This window comes from Python bivittatus, unplaced genomic scaffold, assembly GCF_059951505.1.
Source record: "Python bivittatus isolate LINGU-HERP-01145 unplaced genomic scaffold, Pbiv_v1 ctg000850_np1212, whole genome shotgun sequence".
Classification (NCBI taxonomy): domain Eukaryota; kingdom Metazoa; phylum Chordata; class Lepidosauria; order Squamata; family Pythonidae; genus Python; species Python bivittatus.
In genome coordinates this window covers 44701935-44724486 of record NW_028277112.1, presented here as the reverse complement: position 1 = coordinate 44724486, position 22552 = coordinate 44701935, and the positions used below count along the sequence as shown (strand labels likewise).

Below are 22552 nucleotides of genomic sequence, written 5' to 3'. Positions count from 1 at the left end.
GAACTTTCTCTTGTGGTTCCTACAGCAACTGGATTTCAACCAAATAGACTTCCAAGTAAAATAGAAATGTCAATTTAATAAGTTACAATTTAGTTTTAGTCTTCAATGTAAGTTCCATCTGGGAAGTTGGGCAGATAATAAAATCAGGTGCATCTGTCTGTTTGAAGATTCAGAGCCTAGATGTTGTACGTAGTTTATATTAGAATACAGAGATTTATCACATTTATATAGATCCAAAATGAATTGCCTTTTCACGGTATGAGCAGTTGTTATATGCTTAATTATCAAATCTATTATTAGGCACATTATATCTGTAGTTTATGTTTCTTTATATTTTTCCAGTCCTTGTGATGGGTAATATTGTATAAATTGTATTGTATAAACTTTGGTGAATTCTTGTTTCCTGTATATCTTGCTATTATATATAATAGTTCTGCTTTAGTTCAGTCAATCTAAAAGCATATCAACCCTATTCATACACACAAATTACAAATATTTGCTTTATATCAAAGTTATTTCTATTAATCTGTTTAAAAAATTTGATCTGTGTAATGTTTGACAATATAAAGTGTAAAAAATTCTGATGGTCCTAGAATTGGCTCCTACAATGAATTAAAAGTTAGGCTTGAAAATAGAATTTGTTATTAATATTGCAATTATTCAGTTTAGAGCCTGAAATCATACATCATTTGAATAAATCTCTGAACTGAATTAGCTTTCTGAATCATATTATCAATTCAGCCTAAATAATTGTAACAGATGCTTCCATATCAATACATTTGATAGCCTATTATTCATAGACAGAAAAGCTTTTTTCCAAGCCAAATTGGCTTTCTGAATGTGATTCAATTTATTGATGTGATTTATAAATCTGAATCAAATCATTATAGATATCCAAACGAAATGATTCAAACAAGATTTGACCCAGTTCACCCAATCTTAACTGGTGTAATTGTTGGTGACTTCAGTAACTATATAATCAACTTACTGTTTTGACATTTAAAGTCATTCAGCTGTCTACAATCATGCTGAGTCTCAAACAGTTGCCTGCCTTCCCTCTTTCTGTGTCTCTAATTACATACAGAAATTTCCTTTCCTTTTCTGACTAAAAATTGTAAACAATGTTATTTTAAGATTTAACTAGAATCTAAAATTGAATTTAGAATTCTACAAACAACTAGGACCAAATGTATGTACTCAAACTTTAGAGCAAATCAGTTTTCAAGCTTAGTAGAATTGTGTGTGCCTGCCACATAGCTCTTTTTTGTATGTTATTCATTTATTTTTATTTTACAATACTTTTACATTGCTTTTCTATAAATTAATTTCAATGTGGTTTACAAACTAAAACAAGGTCATATATAAAGTATAATAAAATTGTTGTAATAAAACTTTTCATATAAAAGAAGCCCTCTATATTGAATATTAACAAAAACAGCACAATAGCCCATATAAGGGAAAGGCATGAGCTTTAGAGTTTACTTTTCAAAAGAATTTCGAACTGTATTCTTTGTAATGATTTTCATTATCACTTGAACTTCAAATTCAAGTTGTATAGCACTTTATATTTTCTAATCTTTATCGATTCTAACTAGGTAGAATACATTAATTCTCTTGTATTAGCAGTTCCTCCCAACTGTAGGAAAATGTGCCATATCAGATACAATAGACCCTCTCACCTATGATTTCTGTGTGTCTCAATTCTTAATATCAAGGTAACATTTAAGAAACAGTGTCAGAAAGAACCATTCATGAGTCTTTTATTTTCTCAGTATGTTAGCAACTACTTAGGGTGGAAGTGAGAAGAAATAACTGGTTCTAGGACAAAGACATGATAGTTTATAACTTCTGTTGGGGGTAAAATATTAAACATGAAACTGAGTAATCCATAATTATTTCTAATATATAAAACTAATGTTGGATAAAAAACCAGAGCAGGGTTCTGTTCAATAATATTACAAAACTAGTTAAATATTCAAAGAAAGCATGAATGGTTTTTCAAGATTCTATGAACTATGCAAAGAGAATTTTTTTCCAACAATAAGATGATTGTGCACCTTCATTGTTCATAAATAAAAGAGGCAGAGATTCGTAAGGAAGTAAGACTTCCTACTTTCAGCCACACTTCCAGCATTCACTATTCATATAAATAAAAACTACAGAGAATTTCTCTGATCTTCTCTCTTCATACGATAATCATTCACTTCTCTTGAGCTCTGTGTGGCTAAATACATTTTGTTTGTAAAATCCCTATTCCTATCAAGCATTTTCTGGAATGTCTAAAGTGGATCCAAGTCCCACTAAAGTAATTAAATAGTTATGTTTCTTTTTGTCTTTGTTATTTAAGAAACACAATATCAGTAATATTTACAGCCATACACACACACACACACATAAAAGAAAAAAAAAGTAAACCAGGAATAGAATCAAATGCACATTTAAACTTGGGAGTTATGGATCCATTAGCATACGGAAACATGCATACTCATATGAAATATTTTCATGCAGAATAACTTTTGTATGGATGAAAGGGTTATATTAGGAAATACAGCTATTATGGCTAAAATACTGAGTAGATTTGAATAAATGTATCCCTCATTGTAAGATATTTCTTGGTTATTCCTAAAATTAGCATTAAAGTCAAGTACTGTATTTAAGTATTCAGAATCATCATATTAATACAGCAACAGAAGTTTAATGTGTCTTCCTTATAAAAAATTGTCAGACATTGCTTTAAAAACCTGTATTTCAAAAAAAAAAGTGATTTAAATCTAAAAAGTAATTTTGGAACAAATGGATTTGTCAGGTATATCTTTTGTTCACAGTTCTGGAACATGGTTTACAGGGCTTCTCAAGTGGGTCTGTGCAGATTAAGCAACAGAGATGGTACTAAAGAACTGACATTACAGTGCCAATTGGAATTCAAAATGATGAACCATAAAGAGTTACTAGGAAAGCCTGTGCACCATTCAATCAATAAGTGTTGTTGCTTTGTTTGCAGGCTTTTTTGTTGATGATGACATTGTGATGTGTATGGCAAAAAAGAGAGGAAAATATTGCTCAAGATGCAACATGTTTTTTACATGTAATCTTTTGTATCTTGAGCTTCATGCAAAGCTATTTTTATTGCTTAATTGGAATTCTAAAGAAGGCTATAGGAAATAAAATGCTAAAACATTAAGAAGTGTGAAAAAATTAGTCCATAGCTAATAATGAGAGAGAGAGGGAGAGAGAGAGAGTTTATTAATATAAATGGGAATTGTTACAGATTGAAAGTATCAGAAACATTTATGGAGAAAAGAACCTGAAAAGAGAAGTAGCTAATGTCTGTCTGGAAGATTAACTTTACAAAGTAACTTAGGAGCCATAGCACTGTAATCACAGCGCTATAATTTGAATTTTACAACACATGTAAGAATATATTAATTTTTGGAAAGTAATCTAAAATCTGGTACACATAACAGAAAATTGTTTGAAAATGTATATTTTAGGATAAAATATAACAGTGTTTACAGAATTACATGAAATGCATACAATTTTTAATCAGATTTTTATTTATTGAGACATGAATCTGCAACAAGACATATAAGATACAATAAAAAGCTTACTAGGAAAAAGAAAGGATGAATCCATTATTCTCTTGTCCTTAAGGCTTTCAATAACCTTTGGTTGGTCGCAATAAGAATAGAATGTTGTTCTAGTTTAGTCTGTGTTGTTTCACCAAGCAAAGTCCTTCTTATAGTTCTCAGAATTGACAGGTCAAAGTTTTGAATGATATGAATGTGAAACCACATCTGATTAAAACTACTCACCAACAAGGCCCCTGTGCCTTCTTTAAGATTTTATGGAATTACACATGTAAATATTAATGGAAAACATTGCTGCAAATATTTGGATTTTTAAGAATTAAGAGTAATCCCTGCTAGAATTTTGGGAGGGAGGGAGGGAGCAAGCAAGACCAGTGAACACAGGTGGTGATCAAAAGGAATCAAATCAAATCTTTATTACCATCATAGATCAAAAGGAAGATTTTTTGATGGACGAGTATGGATTAGTATAAGCCTTTCCTTTTAATCACATGATTTTGGGCCCAAAGGGGAAATTGCCAGATCTGCTCCCATATGGATAGAAGTTACAATGTATTTATTTTACCCATATTTGTATGCCACCTATTTCTTATGTGGCTTTTGTAAATTTTCCAAGTAGTATAAAGTTGTTATTGTTATTATTTTTTCCTGCAAACACATTTTCGTTTGGATTTTCATTAAAAAATGGGCAGATAGAAATCTATCCTAAAAAGCAGAGTTCAACACTATTAACCTACCACTAATCTCTACTGACAACAGAATTTTCATTTAGATTCCATGAAAACAAATTCTGTCACACACTGACAGAAGATTCTATCCACTGAGAGTTTGTGATTACATCAGGAAAAACAGTACATTCCGATTAAGGCACACCATCTGGACATCTTCATCTGCACAACCAGGATGAAAAATTTAAATGTCATACATGCCAATAAAAATTCCCTCTTCATGGGAGTTGAGCATATTCTCCTAATGCCAATGTTGCTGATTGTTTGATATACCCAACTCAGCCCAAATACTGTAGAGAGTAAAGAAGATGACCATAACTAGGATATGCGAAAGCTGTAGTCTTGGCAAAAGGGGCTAAGCATTTTTTAAAGTCCAGAACATCCAGACAACATACAGCTTAGACACCTCCCTAGTTCCCTAACTATAGGAAAGAGGAGGAGGTACAGCACAATCAGACTTGCAATCTTGCAGATTTGCAAGAATCTCTTAATACAACCAGTCTCAATAAATGTAATTTTAATCTTCCTGTGGAGTTGATTTCATGACCTGGTCTACTTAGTGGGGCTGACAAATAGCCAGATAATTACAGTTCAGCCAATCTACATCAAATCAAAGATTTAAAAAAAATAGTTTTTTAGCTTTTCATTGGTGATGTAACCCAACAATTTTTCTGTCTTTAGCAATGATTTTTTTCCCCCCCTAAAAATTCTGCTCTGGATTGTGAAGCAAGTTTCTCTTGTGACAGTTGAACTTCTGAATGGATTTGTATGGAAAATCTGTACATAAGTCTTTACCCTGGGCAAATACTTCAGAACTCTGTGGGCAAAAAAGCTTATGCTGAAGCACACTAAAGAGAAACTTAATGGAATTCTACAATAGCATATATCAATGATATATGTTGATGAGCTCCAATCAGATTTCCATCCCCAACTGAGTAGTATTACATACCAAGGTAGTTTCTTAATCTACCAGCAACACAATAATTCCTAGCTTGATCAAAAGTTCATGGAAGAAAGGATGGGAGTATGGAATATTATCTCTGCCATGTACTGAACTGAACAGATACAATTATCAGTACCAAAATATGGCATAGGAAGAGCAGTCTTATATTCAGATAGGATGTTCTGGTATATTCACTGACAAAACCAAGAAAAATGTATATAAGCTGAAATCTGCAATAAATCTTACTCTGACAAAATACTGAATAGGAACTAATATCTGAAATGTCTACTCAGTGTTGACCCAATCAGAAATATGAACATCTTCAGATTTTTATAAATAATTTGGGTATGTGAGTGTTGTCTGTAGATAGTTTATATTTTTAATAATCAGGAAATAATAATTATATTTTTATTATCAGGAAATAATAAAAATTATATTTTTAATAATCAGAAAAATTTGCATTTTATTATATATTAAAAAAAATTCCCTTCTCACCCCTCTGGGTGGTATGTATCTTCCTCAATCTCAAGTCGTCTACCAGGGGCCTGGGAGTTTGAGGGTTCTGCACAATATCACAGCCATTCCTAGCACTACCCTCTTCTGGACAGAGAGCTCTGATGTTCCTGGGATCTGTTGGAGCCATTCTCCCAGCTTAGGAGTCATAGCCCTGAGTGCTCCTATCACCACTGAGACCATTTTGGCCTTTACTTTCCACATCGTCTCTAGTTCTTCCTTCAGGCCCTGGTACTTCTTCAGCTTCTCATACTCCTTCCTCTTGATGTTGCTGTCACTTGGCACTGCTACATCTATCACCACTGCTGCCTTCTGGTCCTTGTCTACTACCACAATGTCTGGTTGATTGGCCAGTACCTGCCTGTCTGTCTGGATCTGGAAGTCCACAGGATCTCAGCCTGTTATTCCCCATGACCTTCTGTGGAATCTCCCATCTGGACTTGGAACGGTCTAGCCCATATCCTGTGCAGATGTTCCTGTACACAATGCCAGCTACTTGGTTGTGCAGTTCAGTGTATGCTGCTCCTGCCTGCATCTTACACGCTGCCACTATGTGCTGGACTGTCTAGTGTGGTAGACCCCTGCTTCTGTGGATCTGATGCTTAGTGCCTGTTCTTGTGCTGCTATGCCTCAGTGCTGTCTCTTAGTCCAGCCCTTTCCAGCCACTGATAGGATTTCTCAGTGTCAGCCACCTCAGCTATTTGGCAATGGTACATCCCATGCAGAGGCTTCTCTTGCCATGGCACTTCCTCTGCTTGAACTTCCTCCCATGTCTGCTGCTGCCTCATGCATTCTTTTAGTAGCTCATCTTGGGTGCCATCTTATTGATGTACTCCTGGATGCTCTAGGTTTCATCCAGGACAGTGGCTTTGACACTCACCAGACCCCACCCGCCCTCTTTCTGGACAGTGTAGAGTTTCTGGGTGTTGGACTTGGGTGGGTACATTGTGGGGAGATTCTGGGTCTTCACATCACCACCTCCATGTCCTCCTTTGTACAGCTCACTATACCGGCAGGGTATCTGATGACTGTCAGCACGTACATGTTGATGGCATGGATCCTGTTCTTCCCATTGAGCTGGCTCTTCAGGACCTGTCTTATCCTTTGGTGGTACTTGGATGTTGCTGTCTTCCTTGCCTCCTCATCATGGTTTCCATGTAACTATGGGATACCAAGGCATTTGTAGCTGGTCTGTATGTCTGTTGTGTGGCCCACTGGTAGTTCCACTCCATCAGTCTTAACTACCTTCCCTTTCTTTACTACCATCCAGTCACACTTCTCCAGTCCGAATGAAATCCCAGTGTCCTCACTGTAGATCTGTATCAGGTGGATCAGTGAGTCAATGTCTCATTCAGCATATAGCTTGATGTCATCCATGAAGAGGAGGTGACTGATGGTAGTTCCACTCTTGAATTTGTATCTATATCCAGTCCTTGTGATTATCTGGTTGAGGGTGTTTAAGCCTGTGCAGAACAGCAGTGGGGACAGTGCATCACCTTGGTATGTGCCGCACTTGATGGCCACTTGTGGGAGCTGTATTTAATTGACTTTGTATAGTGTGAGGCATTCACAGATCCATGTGTGTGGCATTGAGTCATAGGCTTTCCTGTAGTCAATCCAGGGTGTGCTCAAATTGGTCTGCCTAGACCTTGAGTCTTGTGTGACTGCTATGTCTATGAGCAACTGGTGTTTTGAGCCTCTGGTGTTGTTCCCAATGCTCTTCTTAGCTGTGCTCGTGTACTGGCCCATATGGTCCTATAGCTTGGCAGCTGTGATTCCTGATAGGACTTTCCGTGTTGTGGGGAGGCAGGTTATTGGCCGGTAGTTGGATGGTGCTCTTTCTTGCGCGGGTCCTTCATGATCAGCACTGTCCTTCCTTCTGTTAGCCGGTCTGGGTGGGAGCCTGCTGCTAGCAGCTGGTTCATGTATGCTGCTACACATTCATGCACTGCTGTTAGTTTCTTTAGCCAGTAGGTGTGGATCATGTCCGGGCCAGGTGCTGTCCAGCTCTTCATGTTCTTGATCTGCTGTTGGATGTCTGCTACTGTGATAGTGACTGGTTCCTGTTCTGGCAGATTATTGTGGTCTGCTTTCAAGTCCTGCAGCCACTTTGCACTGCTGTTATGTGTCTTCTCTTTCTCTCATATGTTCTTCCAGCACTGTTTCTGCTGTCGGGGGCTCTGCTGTTACTGTGTTGTTGTACTGCAGTTGGGAGTATACCTTGGATGGTTCTTTGGAGAATATGGAAATTATCTTCTTGGCCTCTGCTTCTCTAGTGTAACACCTTAGCCTAGCAGCCAGTGTTGTGAGCCTTTGTTTAGCAGTCTCTAGGGCTTCAGATGGAGTCAGGCCCATGTATTTTTTCAGTAACCGAATCGTATCCTTAATCTTCACACCCTTCTGTAGTTCTACCAACTGACTAACGTCTCTCTGAGTTGCCTTGATCTTAGCCTCCAACCTCATTTTCCAGGGGGAGGGTGTGTACTGCTGTTCTTCTTGATCATGTACCCAAGCATCTCCAGGATTACTGCAGCTGTAGCATATACCAGTTCATTGGTTTGAGTTATGTTGTTGGTAGGGATTGCCATGAAGGCTCTATTGGCATCTTCTAGCATACTATCTGATGGTACATCTCCACTGAGCCTTACCCTAGCAGCCAGTGTTGTGAGCCTTTGTTTAGCAGTCTTGTTAATTGGTCTCGAGGGTTGACCACAGCTTGTTTATCCATGATCGTATGCCTTATATCAGCTGCTGTACTCTGTAATGGAGGGGGTGGCAATGACATTCCAGCTTCATGTGTTGGCTGCACATCCACTTGTTCTTCCGGGTCTTCTTGAGTCTGGGATGTAATGTGTAGTTGGTCTATCTCAAGTTGTGAGACTAGCTTCCTCTTTACTATGTTGAATCATTGGGTAACTAATTGTTTCTTAGTTAGTGTGTATGTAGGTCTTCCGTCCAGCCATAGTTCCCTCATACTTTTCATATATTCCCTCTCATTAGGTCTATTGTAGTAGCATTCCATCAATTCCAGGTTCTCTGGTCTCATCCATGTATGGTTTGTTCCAGTAGCCCACTAATTGTCAGATTGTCCTGGTTCCCCAACATCTGGCACGGACCTTGTTAATCCAGATGACATCTGAGCCGGCATGACTCTGTTAGTTCGTGTCATTCTCATATTTGAGGTAGGCAGGTGAAGTGTTAGGGGGTCTTTCCCTAAGGACCCGTACTGGTAAGGTAGGTACCAGCCGGAATTTGAACCCCAGTCTCCCATGTCAGAGGTGGTGTTCTGACCACTACACTATCCGGCCATGTTAGTTATTTTTATTTACATACATACATACATACATATATAAATAATAGGGAGACAATATTTTGTTGTATTACGAATCACTAAATAGTCAGAATTAGATACCAGTGTTTCATTACATAATAACAGCATTTCTTGCCTATATGAAAATAACTTATTAAAAATAATGTTTGGCATAATACTATTAGCTCAGCATGAAAATCACTTTCTGTAGCAGTGCTTATAGCTTCAGAGTTTTAAAAAGGAATATACGTATTTTTGATTCTTAACACAACAGTTTGCCATTTTTTCCAGAATGGTAAGTTTTTTTGTCCCTTGCTTTAGTTTCTCTAATGTTTTGATTAATAATCTATTAAAATAACTGATACAAGAATGATTGCTAGTAGTAATTTTAGCAGAGGTATTATTCCTTGCACAGCAATTAACAATTACTGTACAAAAATAATGTATACATTTGTTTTTGTTTATGCTTGCAGCAAAACCATCAGGAATTATTGAGCCATATTTATAGGTAGAGAGGTGAGAAACTTTAAGGTGAGAGCTAACAATTTGTCGAAGGCAATCACTGAAACCATGAACAATGTCAGATTTTGAATCACGGCCTTCTCAGTCTGTATATGTTAGCCGTTGACTTCTGATCTATTAATTTTTCTTTTTTTATTTTCTAAGAAGGAACAAAGACAACAACGTGTAGTCATTTAAATAAGTTACCAGATCTAAAACAATGCCATTGTCAATTGCATTCATTAAAAGTAAATTTAATGAGTAATACACAGAGTAATACAGGTACTGTAAGTGCAGCTCTATTAATCTATTGATATTTTAGACAAAGGCAAAGCAACATGGGCACTGCTTTATTTTTATTGTGCTATTCTTAATTTTTAAGATTCAATTTTCTTAACAAATTGAAAGTGATGTTAGTGAAATCTAATCAGCACTTAGCAAGAAGTAGTAGTCACATTAGACAGCCAGTTCTTAGGTTTAAGAGCTATTTTCCCTGAAGCTAAGTTTAGGATAAAAACAGTAAATAAGATGTGGACAAAATCCCCATATTTTCTTTTAAGAAGCTATCATGGTTTATGTGCAATTTAAATCTGTAGTTAGATTTGTATCTCCTCTATGTGGAATCCTTAAGCAGAAGTTCCAAGTGATCTAAATGGCTTCTTTATTGAAAAGTGATAAAATTTTGTAATCTAACCTGGCTACATATACAGTACGTATTGATTTCACAAATGATTTGGTTCCATTAGGTGATTGCAGCTATGTTTGAAAACAGATTGTAGAGAATAATTGCCAAGAAAAATAACTTTTCATATGCCTTCTTTAACTGCTGATATGGGGTAGAAAAGAAAAAAGAAAAAGATAATGGATATAGAATTCTTTTTAGAAGGAAAAAGCTATTAAAGTGTGTATCAGTGCATACCAAGAACGATTTCCCCCTTCAAGCTGCTTTTTCAGCAGCATGCCCTGAACCTATTCAGACACTCTTAGCTTTTCCCCTATAATTTAAAAGTGTATTTCATTTATATGGTATATACTTGATATAGCTACATTCGTTGGACAAAAATCATTCACTATTTGAGACAGATAACCATTATTAAAATATAGTGCTTACACTATTTTTCTTTCATATTGGGATAAAAATTTAAATTGTTGTGAAATTGTGCCATTAGCAAAATGCAAAAGTCAATCAGAGTTCTTTTTGCAAGGGTGATGAAGGAGGAGGAGAAGTAGAATATGAAATTCACTAGAGCTGTCAGTTGCTATATTTAACTTCCCAGAGTTCTCCAGAATATTAGTATTTCATACTTGAGCAAGGTTCCAAGAAGATTCTGTAAACAACGTTCCTATACTGGCCACCATGCAAATAGCAACTATCAGTGTAGGCCTTCTTCTGAGAATATCTTTGGGACTCTCTGCACATTATGATATAATTCTACCATTACAGGATTATGTATGAGAATGGCAGTTCGGAGAGTTAGGGATTTGGGATGTTGTTGGATTGGACTGTTTGCTTTGCATTCCACAATTTTTTTGCCAAACTTTTGAATTTATATCACAAGTAATATGTATAATTATATTGTTCTCTTTTTTAAAAACCGGATAATAATCAAAACCTCTTTTTTTCCATAGGGTAAATCTAAGATCACGCTTCAGTTAAACAAACAAAAAATACTATTTAACATGTCTTTTTGCTTATCTGAGCTTAACATTAAATATGAGAATTTGAAACATGACTTACATAATGTGATGATGATCCCAAATCAATCCACTGCAGAATGTAGGCCTGCTCATTGAAAGTCCATTCATTATGAACCATAATTTACTATGTCGGTCTAGTGTGGGTTGGTAAATAGATGCTTTGCAACTTTTCAATCTAAGGCTGAGAGAGACTGACTGATCTCAAATCACTCATCCATGCCCAAAGGAGGACTAGAACCTGGGTTTCCCTGCTCCTACTTTAGGTACTACACCAAACTGACTCTCAGACAAAGTGATATAGTGATAAAAAGGGAAACTGCAAATCCTTCTACTAATCTTATCAACATTCTTAGTTTCTTCCAAACTTCATGTCTCATCTGAGGAAAAGCTATCCAATTTGCTTTACTTGATTTTTAAGTTTTGTAAGCCCTAAACACTTTAAAAAGTAAGCATCCAAAAAAAAGTGCAATGATTGCTTCCCACTATTTCAGAGTTTATCATAACCTTTATAAAGTGGTGCTTCTGTTGATGCTACAAAGCACCAAACACAGTACTGATAGCTAATAAAAGAGTTCATCTTAATTAGCAGTACATATATGTTTGTGTTTAATATTAATTTCAGATAGTACTATGTTTTTATAACCAGTTGGTTCTGCTTTGAAGATGTTATTCTGCATAGAAGCTTTTAAATATATAACCCTTATATAAACCTCACTGTTTCATTTTGTTTCATTTGCAGAGGTTACTATATAGTAATTGTGCCTTTGATAAAGAAATCAGATGGAAAATTCATGAAACCACGCGAGAGCCCAGATGAAATGGAATTAGATGAGGTACCCTGTATTTATTTTAGCTCTTTTTTCCATAGAAACCTTTTCGGATTGAAGCAGTCTTAATGATTGTGTCCAATTAATGTATTCATGTCAGCAAGTTGACTTTTTTATACTTTGTCATTTATATGGAGTTAGTTTCTGGGAGCAAACACAAAAAGCTAATTACGTAAATTAAAATACATTAAGTTGCAATGAGGCACATAAACTGTCTGATCTTTGTTGTCATTAATATTTTATTCCTTGCTGATTGTAAGGCATAATGTAGAAAGCGAAATGACTTGTCAGCAAAAGTATAATCACCATTGATATGAACTCCAATAAAGGTCTGGTTCATTAATGGGGTGTTTGCTAAAGCTGAATCAAATGCTAAATTGCAATTTGCTCTGCTGTTTAACATTTGACCTCCCTCATAGTCTCTTTACCTGTTTCAGCTATGCTGAAATACTTCTAATTAGAGAGTGTATCTATTATTTTTAAATTCTTGTTCCCTGCACACCAGAATTAAACTTAAAGTAAAAGAAAAAAACACTTTCCATAGTCTCAGAATGATAAATACGTTGTTGAGCCAGAAGATGTATTTAGTCAAGTTCTGTCATGCTTATTGTGAAATAATTAGTCAGTTACATTAGAATCTTAAAGTATTTTGACATTTGAGATTATTAGATTTTGCCATTTTTTTTCTCCTAAATACATCTTACTTTAGAGAGAGATGGAGAATTTAAAAATAGCAGTCCTGTCTAGAGATATCCATGTAAGGTTGGTATAATAGTCAACTATGTGTTAGTTGGAGATGGCCACAAAAATTGATTCTGGAAATCACCTATTTTCAAAGAGGTGTGGAATCATTTAATTCATATTACATTTTCACAAGCTGTCACACCCTCAAGAATACAAATATGACATTATTTGGCAAATCACCTTCCATATATTTTAATATATCCCCTGGGATGGATGTGTCTGTTTTTCCTTATGATAAAACTTGTTCATTGGGTACATTTACACGCAAAGACAGTAGGATAACTATCATAATGATATTTGTGTTGTTGGAATAGAGAATGCAAATTTATTCCTAGTAAGTTTTGCATTATCAGTATTGGAATGTCTGAAAGTAAAGGCTTATGGCATGTGAAACTCTACATTTTCTTTTACTTGGTATCCAATATTTAAGGTATTCAGATAAGGAGATTTATGCAGTGATTGATTGAATTACATTGTGTATAAGGCTGATCAGAAACAGTGTTATTGTCCAAACGGCAGAAATTCATTCTATTTTTAAGAAGACTGACTACTCTTAAACTAGTATTCTTAGGTACTTGAAAAATAAATATGTTAAGTCTTGGATGTAATTGTCATGTTTCAGATGTGATGATTTTCTTCATCATGCAATGACTAGGGTCTCCTATACGACAAATTCAAACAGTATTTCGTGGGTTGTTGTTGGTTTCTTTTTAGTTTCTTTTTAATTGTTTCTCAATTGTTTATTGATTTTACTCGTAGGTTGAAGCATTTTGTATACCTAGTTTACTTTTTGTATACACAGTTTACTTACCTGGGTTTTCAAAAGTAATGTATTATATGATACAGTAGACTGTGTTCACATACACACATGCACATACCCCATACCCCTTTTCCACAGCCTCCCTGTAATTGCACGCACCCTGCACCCTCTTTCCTCGGCCTTCCTGTGCTTGCACACATGCACCCCGTGCCCTCTTTCCCCAGCTTCCCTGTGATTGTTTGCACCCCGCGCCCTCATTCCCTGGCCTTTCTGAGCTCATGCCACACTGAGTATTCCTCCCCCAACTCATGCACAGCCTGCTCCAAACCTCCCAGGGCCTCCCTCACCCCTGCAGTTCCCCCACACTCCTTACCTGGGACTCCCTCTGCTTCTTGCTTAATAACCCACCCATCTTGTGTTACAACGACAACTGGGACTGCCTGGATTGCCATAGCTAAGTGATGCGGTCACGTCATGTTGTGCTTTATGACCACATTGCTTAGCGACCTCAATCCTGGTCCCAGTTGCAATCATAACTCAAGGACTACCTGTACTGAGACATGCCTATCACAGACTGTACCACTGCATTCTGAACCAGCTGAAGCCTTCAAATGGTCTTTAACGATCTAACCCCTTTTAGACTGTTGTAGTAATTGTGCTATGAGGTGACTAGGGCATTAGTGGCTGTTGATCTAGGAAAGGGCACAACTGGCACACCAGATGAAGCTGTATAATGGCCTTCCTGGCCACAGCTGCCACTTGCTCATTGAGCAAGAGCTGTAGGTCCATGAAGACCTTCAAATTGCATACCACTCTTGAATGGGGAAGCATTACCCCATCCAAGGTCAGAGATGGAATACCTCCAGATCTAGGTGGTTCTAATATCTACAGCCATTTGGTGACAGAACCTCAGTAGCCTCACTTGGCCATCCTGGGGTCAAAATATATAATTGGGTATTACCAGTATGCTGATGATACCAAACCCCAAATCCGCAAACTACCTCACCCAGCAGTTTTATGTAGATGTTGAATAGGAGGGGACAGGGTGTCATGCCCTCTGGCACTCTGCAAAGGAAGGGCCTAGGGACCAATCTCTCCCCACCCCAACAAATATCTACTGGAACCAGCCAAGGAAGAGAGCCACTGTAAAACAATGCTCCCATTCCCAACCCTTGAAGCCAGCCCAGAAGGATATTGTGGTCCACAATATCAAAAGCCACCAAAAGATCAAGGAGCATAAGGATGGATGCACCACCTCCACTCTGGCTCTACCACAGGTCATGTACAAGCATGTCTCTATACTGAATCCTAGCCTGAAATATGACTGAAGTAGATCTAGATAATCTGCTTCCTCCAGGGTCCTCAATAACTGCAGTCCAACAACCTGCAGCTCACTCCCAGGACACATACTGACCAGAATAGTCTAAAGGGCCCAAGGCAGCTATATCTCCACAAGCCAAATGTCAGGTGGCGGGGGAGGGAAGGCAGCAAGGAACCAAAGGCCATGCATGGTTACCTATCGGGGCTGCCTGATGTCATCATAGCATCCTGAATCCATGACGCCAACCTTCCACCAACAGTCACAATATTTGCATCAGCTCTCTGTTTCCAGTCTTTGCTCACCCTGGCTGATCTGCTGAGCCTATAGGCCCCAGCCACACCATCAGCACCAGCATCAGTACAATACAAAACACCCCTGGCCTCCAGAATCCAGTGTTGCTGAGGACTCCAAGGCCACCACAATATCCCAGTTTAGTTGTATAGACTGAGGTCTGATCTCAGTGATATAAGCTAGACCTTTTGAGGGTAGTTTGCCTGTTATAGAGATTGCATCAATATAAGAATGTTGGAAGAATGTAGAAATTTATTAAAATATTTGACAATATTTAAAATGCATTCAGAACTAGTGGATTGAACATTAGTACAACTACAGATAGTTCAGCCTTACTGGCCTAATGACTGGAATATAAATATTACAAAAATACTTCCAAAGAAGATGATTTTGAAACATGGCCAAAAGATCTAGCCTGAACATTTAGACCTTTTTTTGCACGATCTATTACATTTATATAAAATACTGTTTTGGGACACACATTTCCTTCTGTAATAAAAATATTGCTCACATTCCTAGAAACACATTTTCCTGCTTCACAGTTCCCTTTACTGCCCTGAAGAGCCTACAAAGGTCTAAACTTTGAGCTTTGACTTTCAGGAATAGTGTGGCCTGGAAGCTGCATTTGGAAGTACACACATATTTGTGGGATTCTAGAAATTAGAAGCTAATGCAAGTTAATGTATGTGTGGCTCATTAAAACAAATCTAAAAATCTTTCTCTGGTGTATCTTAAAAACAATATAATCTAGTCTCACTTCAGGATGTTTGCACTGACTTGTTAATCCAGGTATGTGTGCATGTGTTTCTCAGTAAGATGGTCAGTGTCCTTTTTTCCTCTGAGAAAACGTGATTCTGAGCAAGGATTTCAACAGGATTTCAAAATGTTATTTCCCTCAATGTGAGAGGGAGTTTCTCAATTTGCTGAATGTTCTCCATTCTGTGTACATTTACTGCCTTCAGTGCCTATATGAAAGGGAAAGGAGGATAGAAAACTACACTTTCCCCTGTGGTAGCCCTCTCTGCTAGTCACAGTGGGTGCCAGCCACTATTGGTGTGTGATATTGGTCGTATGAGAGCCATCTCCAGGAAGATTGCATCAGAGAAGGAAAAAATAGGACAAAAAAGTTGATTTTAACAACATTCATCTCCACCAGATCTGTTTTAAAATTAATGCCTTCTAATTGACCATTCAGGACAATGCTGTCCTCAAAGACATTCCATTAACAGGAATATTGTTCCTGAAAAAAATCTACCCTTCCTCTCCCTGCACCTACTAATAGAATTGCAATTAAGCTAATAGAAACAGCATTCTGAAGTGGGTGGTAGATGTTATCCCTGTTAATTTTTTTGTTTAATCTAGATTTTCCATACTTGGGAGTCCTGGTTCCATAATAGAAATAATAATAATAATAATAATAATAATTATTATTATTATTATTATTATTATTCAGAATTGTCAGCACTTATATTCATCTTAAATGGTTATCAATGAAAATCTGTCATTCAGTAATATATACTTATATTGTTCTACCCCCTATATTATTTTAACCTGAAAAGTTCCACTGTGATTGATTGACCTTCTCTAGAATAATCTGTCCCCAACCTGCCCTTCAGGTCTCCCAATGATGCACCCCATGCCATTGTAATCAAGTCTATCTATCTTGTTGCTGGTTGCTCTCTTCTGCTCTTTCCTTCTATCTTTCCCAGCATTATGGATATCCAAAGGGACCTGGATCTTCACATAATGTTTTCAAAATACAAATAATTTGAGCTTGGTCATCTGTATCTGAGTGAGAATTCTGGATTGATTTTGGTCTGTGATCCATTTCCCTTGGCTATTCATGGTATTTTCAGAAGTATTCCCCAACACTAAAGTTCAAAAGTATCCATACTCATTCTATTCTGCTTCTTCAAAGTCCAACTTTTATTTCCATAGAGTGTCACAGGGAATATCATTGCCTGCACAGATTTGATCTTTGTAGGTGTAGACACATCATGGCTTCTGAATATCTTTGCCCAGGCTTTCATTGCTTCTCTACCAACTGCTAGTCTATGGTGTGTTTGTTGACTGTTGATAGTTAATTCTGAAAAACAGGAGCTATCCACCTCTTCAATGTCTTAATTGTCATTAGAAGACTGGTTGCTGTGTCTGTTGTCATTACTTTGGTCATCTTTATATTTAATCTTTGTCCCTTTTTTCACTGTTTTTTTTTTTATTTCATTACAAGAACTTGTAGGTCATTTGCATTTTCAGCTGAATAGTTTCATCAGTGTAGTGCAGGTTATTGATATTTCCTCCTCCAATTTTAAAACCACACTCACCTTCCAATGCAGTCTCCCTCAGTATATATTCAGTATATAGTTGAATAAATAATGAGAGAATACAGTGGTGCCTCGGTTCACGAACTTAATTCGTTCCGCGACTCTGGTCGTGACCTGAATTGGTCGCGACCCGAATCAAATTTTCCCATAAGGTTCAATGTAAATACGGTTAATCTGTTCTGACCCCTACAAATTTGGTCGCCAACCGATTTTGGTCGCATCCCGAATCAAATTTTCCCATAAGGTACAATGTAATTACGGTTAATCCGTTCTGAACCGTATGTATTTTTTTTTAAAACCACAAAAATATGAAACAAAATACAGTACAGTGCAGTGCAGTACGAAGAGAGAAAACACTAACCTTGCTCGAGGTGACTTCTGGCGTGGAGGACAAGAAGGCAGGTGGGGAGGCGGTTATTGCTTGGAGGGAGAGTCCCCCTCCCTACAGAAAGCCACGACCACGTGTCACGGTAGGGAAAATGGCCGCGGATCCTGTTTGTCACCCGATGCAGAGTTCACGGACGGAAGCAAAATTTTGCGAACGGTGCTGTTCGTGACCCGAATTGGTTGTGAACAGAAGTGTTCGTGACCCAAGGTACCACTGTATATAGCCTTGTTCCACTCCTTTACCAACCTGGAGCTGTCTGTTTCACCATGTTCTGTTCTAGACTGTGGCTTCCTGTCCTGTGTATAGGTTCTGCATGAGGATAATGAGATGTTCGGGGAAACAAATTCCACTGCCCAATTCCACTGACCAATACACCAGTCATAACAGATTACAGTATGATACTGCAAGGGAGTTGAATTTCCATACAATTAAGTTCTTTGCATCTGTGTTACTGCTTCCCAAAACAAAACAATCATTTTAATCTTTGTTTATGTTGTAATGTGTTAATCTGTGTAATACTTTGACAAAGATTATTTATTCATTCAGAAACATTTAGTAAGGATGGGATCTTCCCCATATTTTTTTCCAGATATAATTAAAAATGTAGTATTGTGTTCCTGGTAGAGGAAATACCTTATCTATTGCCTGAAAAGTGACATTTTTTTCCCCCTGATAGATAGTTGAAGCCCTTTCAGAATCGCTTTCCAGAAAACTTCTGAGAGGACAATCTTTATGATGATTCTTCTATTTTGGATTATTGTTTTATAATAAACCAGCTGGTAGGATAATACTATGGGCATGGCATTCTTCTACCGACAAGAATGCTGTGATCAGTGGTTGGAGTTCCAGGTGTCCAATGGCGATCAATTCAAACTCAACACTAAAGTCATTGAAAACCTATTTTCTGCATGGAGCTCTGCTCTGATCTTGTCCCATATGCACTGGCAAATGTTGTACTTTTTTCGTACTTGATTTGTGGCTATGGGAAAGAGAAGGCAATAAAACAATGCCGGCAGCAGCTTGTCCGGTGCAGATGGGCATAGTATTATTGAAAATAATATTGAAAAGCTTTCTTTTTCTTTTTTCTTTCCCCCCCCCCCCAATATTAGCTTTATTTCCAATTTTCTAGTCATTATTTTTTCTTTTAATTTTTATAACACAGAGTAGTATTTTCATTTAACGTAGTAGCAGTAATTCACAAAAGTAAACCTTTCAGCAGTCCAAAGGCTGCTCATAATTAATCATTCCACAGCAATCAGCAGAAAAAAGTAACAGACTCCAAACAGGAAACATTTATTCACATTAAAAAGGGTCTTTGCTGAATATGACTTATTTCTGAACGAAAACATAAGAATGAAAGTAAAATTCACTTTGTCCTAATTTTTATGTGGATATATCCACCTCTCATCTCTCAAAACGATATTCACATTCAGATTTTTGTATTTGTCCTAACTGAAAAATGCTACAGACTGTATATTGGGAAAACATACCAGTATCGCTTTTTTTGTCACGATCAAAGAGTGATAATTCTAGGAAAGTTCTGTATGTGTACTAAAATGCATTTGAAATTTTGTGCATTTTTTGGCCAAATTTTCAAAATAATGTAAGAACATAGTGAAATTAAAATAGGGAAATTAGGAAATGGAGAGAAATTTGAATTGCCTCCCTCCTGGACCAAGAGATTATGGTATCAACACCTGTACATCTGCCTTGCTATCTAAAACTCAGCCTTTTTTTAAGGCCCCAGACTGGGGGCAGCAAATCTCTACTCAAATCCCTACCAGAAGGAGTTGTTTCTGCCTTCCCTAACCCCTCCCCCCCTCGAATAGAGGGGAAGAGACAGCCTGGACCCTGAGTCTGAACACTACAAGGATAGAGGATTTGGGTCAAACATCTAAGATGACAATCACTTCAAGAGTGCCCACTGCAACCACTGTCTTGGAACATTGCAGGCTGGTTAGGTAAATCCACAAATCCGGACTTTTATAGTTTTCTTCCAGAATTTGACATTCTGATGTTTCAGGAGACATGGATGCTTGATAAATCTGACCCTAAAATTTCTATGCTTGTTTTAATATGGCCTTGTCAAACCAGAGAGGGCATAGGGTTAAGGGAAGCTGGTGGTTCTTGTTTCAGCCAAACTCCCAATTAATGTAGTACAGCTTCTCTTTTATGATGATCATGTGATAGCTGAACTTGTAAACTTTAATCAACATGCAATATTATGTATAAATCCTTACACCTGTATAGACAGATTAGAAAACATTTGAGTGAGTTGACCCAAATGACCTACAAACACAATCTCTATATTTTAAATGGTGCTATTCATGGAGATCTTCCTGGACAATGCACATTTTGGTCAGGCTCCAACCTCTCAACAATCTCTCATAGTTTGTCCTCAGAATTAACCATTTTGAAATATTACCAAGAATGGAAAGTGACCACTTACTTTTATTTTTAGTTGTTTTATCCAGGGCATTGCCTTGCCAATTCCTCCAAGACTTCTTCCCTTAGCTAGTGCTGATGCTGGTTTAAATGGAATAGGCATCTGAGTTAGGAAATTACCAGCTACCGTGGCTCAGAAAAATGCAAGAGCTTATGGGAGTGGGGAAAAAATTATCATCATGACCATCTTTATAAAAGTTGATAGACACTACCTACTAATTTTACACCTATAAGTCTTCTAAATATAATCAGCAAATTGTACACGGAGGATCTATGCATGAAGCTTTATGACTGGCTAGAGCAAGATAACATCATGGAAGATGAGCAAGTAGGCTTTAGGGAAGAGCAAGCAACTGTAGACCACTGTCTCCTCCTGTAACATCTAGCTGATAACTGCACCTATAATTCTCACACACAATTCATAGGCTTTAAGGAGGACCTTGATACCATTCAGGATCCTGCTTATAGGACAAACTCCAACAATCCATCATGGATGGGTGCTTGCACAAGCAAACAAGAGTTAGAGTTTGGCATAGCACTAATGGGCAGCTAACCAATCCAATAACATCAGTGAAAGGCATGAGACAGGATTGTATTTTGGCTCCATATTTAACATCTCTAATCAGATGAGGCTGTGATCCACACGCTCCCAAAATAAGGGGCAAACATCTCTCTATTCTACTCTGGTGGATGATGCAGTGATCCTTCCCTTGACCCAAGGTTGATTTAGAAAGTCCTTTAGTGTACTTAGTCAAACTGAAGAGCAGCTTATCATAAATTATCAAATAATCAAATTGATTGTATTTTCTGATAGCCCCCCAAAGTACAGCTGGTACATATATAAACCTATAGTAGAACAGGTCAGCTGCTTCAAGTACCTAGGTGTAGTTTTTCAAGTTTCTGGACACCAAGGGACACACATCAAACATGCCACTTCTATACAAGTATGGCAGCCATTTTATGGTTCTTCAGGAATCAGGGTGGCTATTTTATACCCACAGCTGCACAGAAAATGTGCAACTTCTTTACAATGTGCAACTGCAGCCCTATATAAACTTTCGTTTATATGAAAGAATAGAATTGCATTTTCTGAAAGCCATATTTTATACACCAAGAAGTATCCCTAATGTGAACCATCCAAATACTTATTTTTGCTATCACAGTAAAAACAAAGCACTGTTTTATCCACATTGACATACAATATTTGTCAGCGACAAATTTAGCGACTCCCTCAGACAGTGAATGTTTGCAGTTAGAACAGTGATGAAAAAGTAACTTTGCAACCAATGCCTGCATTTACGATGTCCGCAGCGTGTCTCTCTCTCTCAGTCGCATGTTCATACTTATTGTCCTGTGTCTGACCTGTTTTTTTCCCCCACACCTTGCAAAGTGGAGAGATTGCCTAAACAAACTATCTCTTCCTGAGCTGCTTTTCTCTGCAGCCCAGTGTGTCCCTAAAAAGTGCTAAGTGGCTGACAACTGCTGCCTGAAATTGACAAGACCCCAATCAGTTTCACACCAAAGGCTTTTGTTTGCCTCCTAAGCCGCTCCTGGCCAGCACACTAAGCAAACAGCCAGCACTAGGCATTCCTTTCAATGTGTATTTCCCATTGTGTGCCTGCTTACTCTTTTGTAATCCCTTCTACTCCAATGAATGTAAATACATACATCAATTCTCTTCTTGCTAATTATCCCAGCACTGAGGTGAGCATTCCAGAGGGCCAGGGGAGTGGGGGAAAAGGGCTTTAAGATTTGCCCTTTTATCCAGCTTCCTTGTGAATCAAGTTCCAGAAACCTTCCCCGCTGTTTGGGCTCACCCAGCTGTATGGGGTTAAATCCTTCTGATGCTGTAGAGCAAAGCAAAGCTGAAGTAAAATCATAAGCACAGTCGCAGTAACATGATTTTAATTTAGTGACTGCTTTGCTTTATGACCTGATTACCGATCCCAATTGGGGAGTTGCCAGTCCCAATTGTCCAAGCAATTAGTGTAAGTCGTATTTATAAATTATTTTCCAAGTTTTCGTATTAACCTGTGCCATAGCTGAACTTTGGAATCTCAGTCTTCAAAAGCAGCCATCTCCAACTCAGCAACCTCCCAATGTGTTGGGGTTACAACGCCCACAGCTTCTTAACCAACATAGTTGGTGAATATTGGCATAAGACAAAACTAT

The 22552-nt window shown here is 37.6% G+C and overlaps 1 protein-coding gene across 12 annotated transcripts in view; it reads left to right on the top strand.

The window, feature by feature from the left end:
• PTPRD (protein tyrosine phosphatase receptor type D) overlaps positions 1–22552 on the top strand; it is a 428647-nt gene that overhangs the window by 284776 nt on the left and 121319 nt on the right. For all 12 annotated transcript variants that reach the window (XM_088130360.1, XM_088130356.1, XM_088130355.1 and 9 more), the window contains one exon: positions 12020–12113. In XM_088130360.1, coding sequence (XP_087986486.1) covers positions 12020–12113 — 94 coding nt within the window. The remainder of the gene's footprint in view (positions 1–12019; positions 12114–22552) is intronic.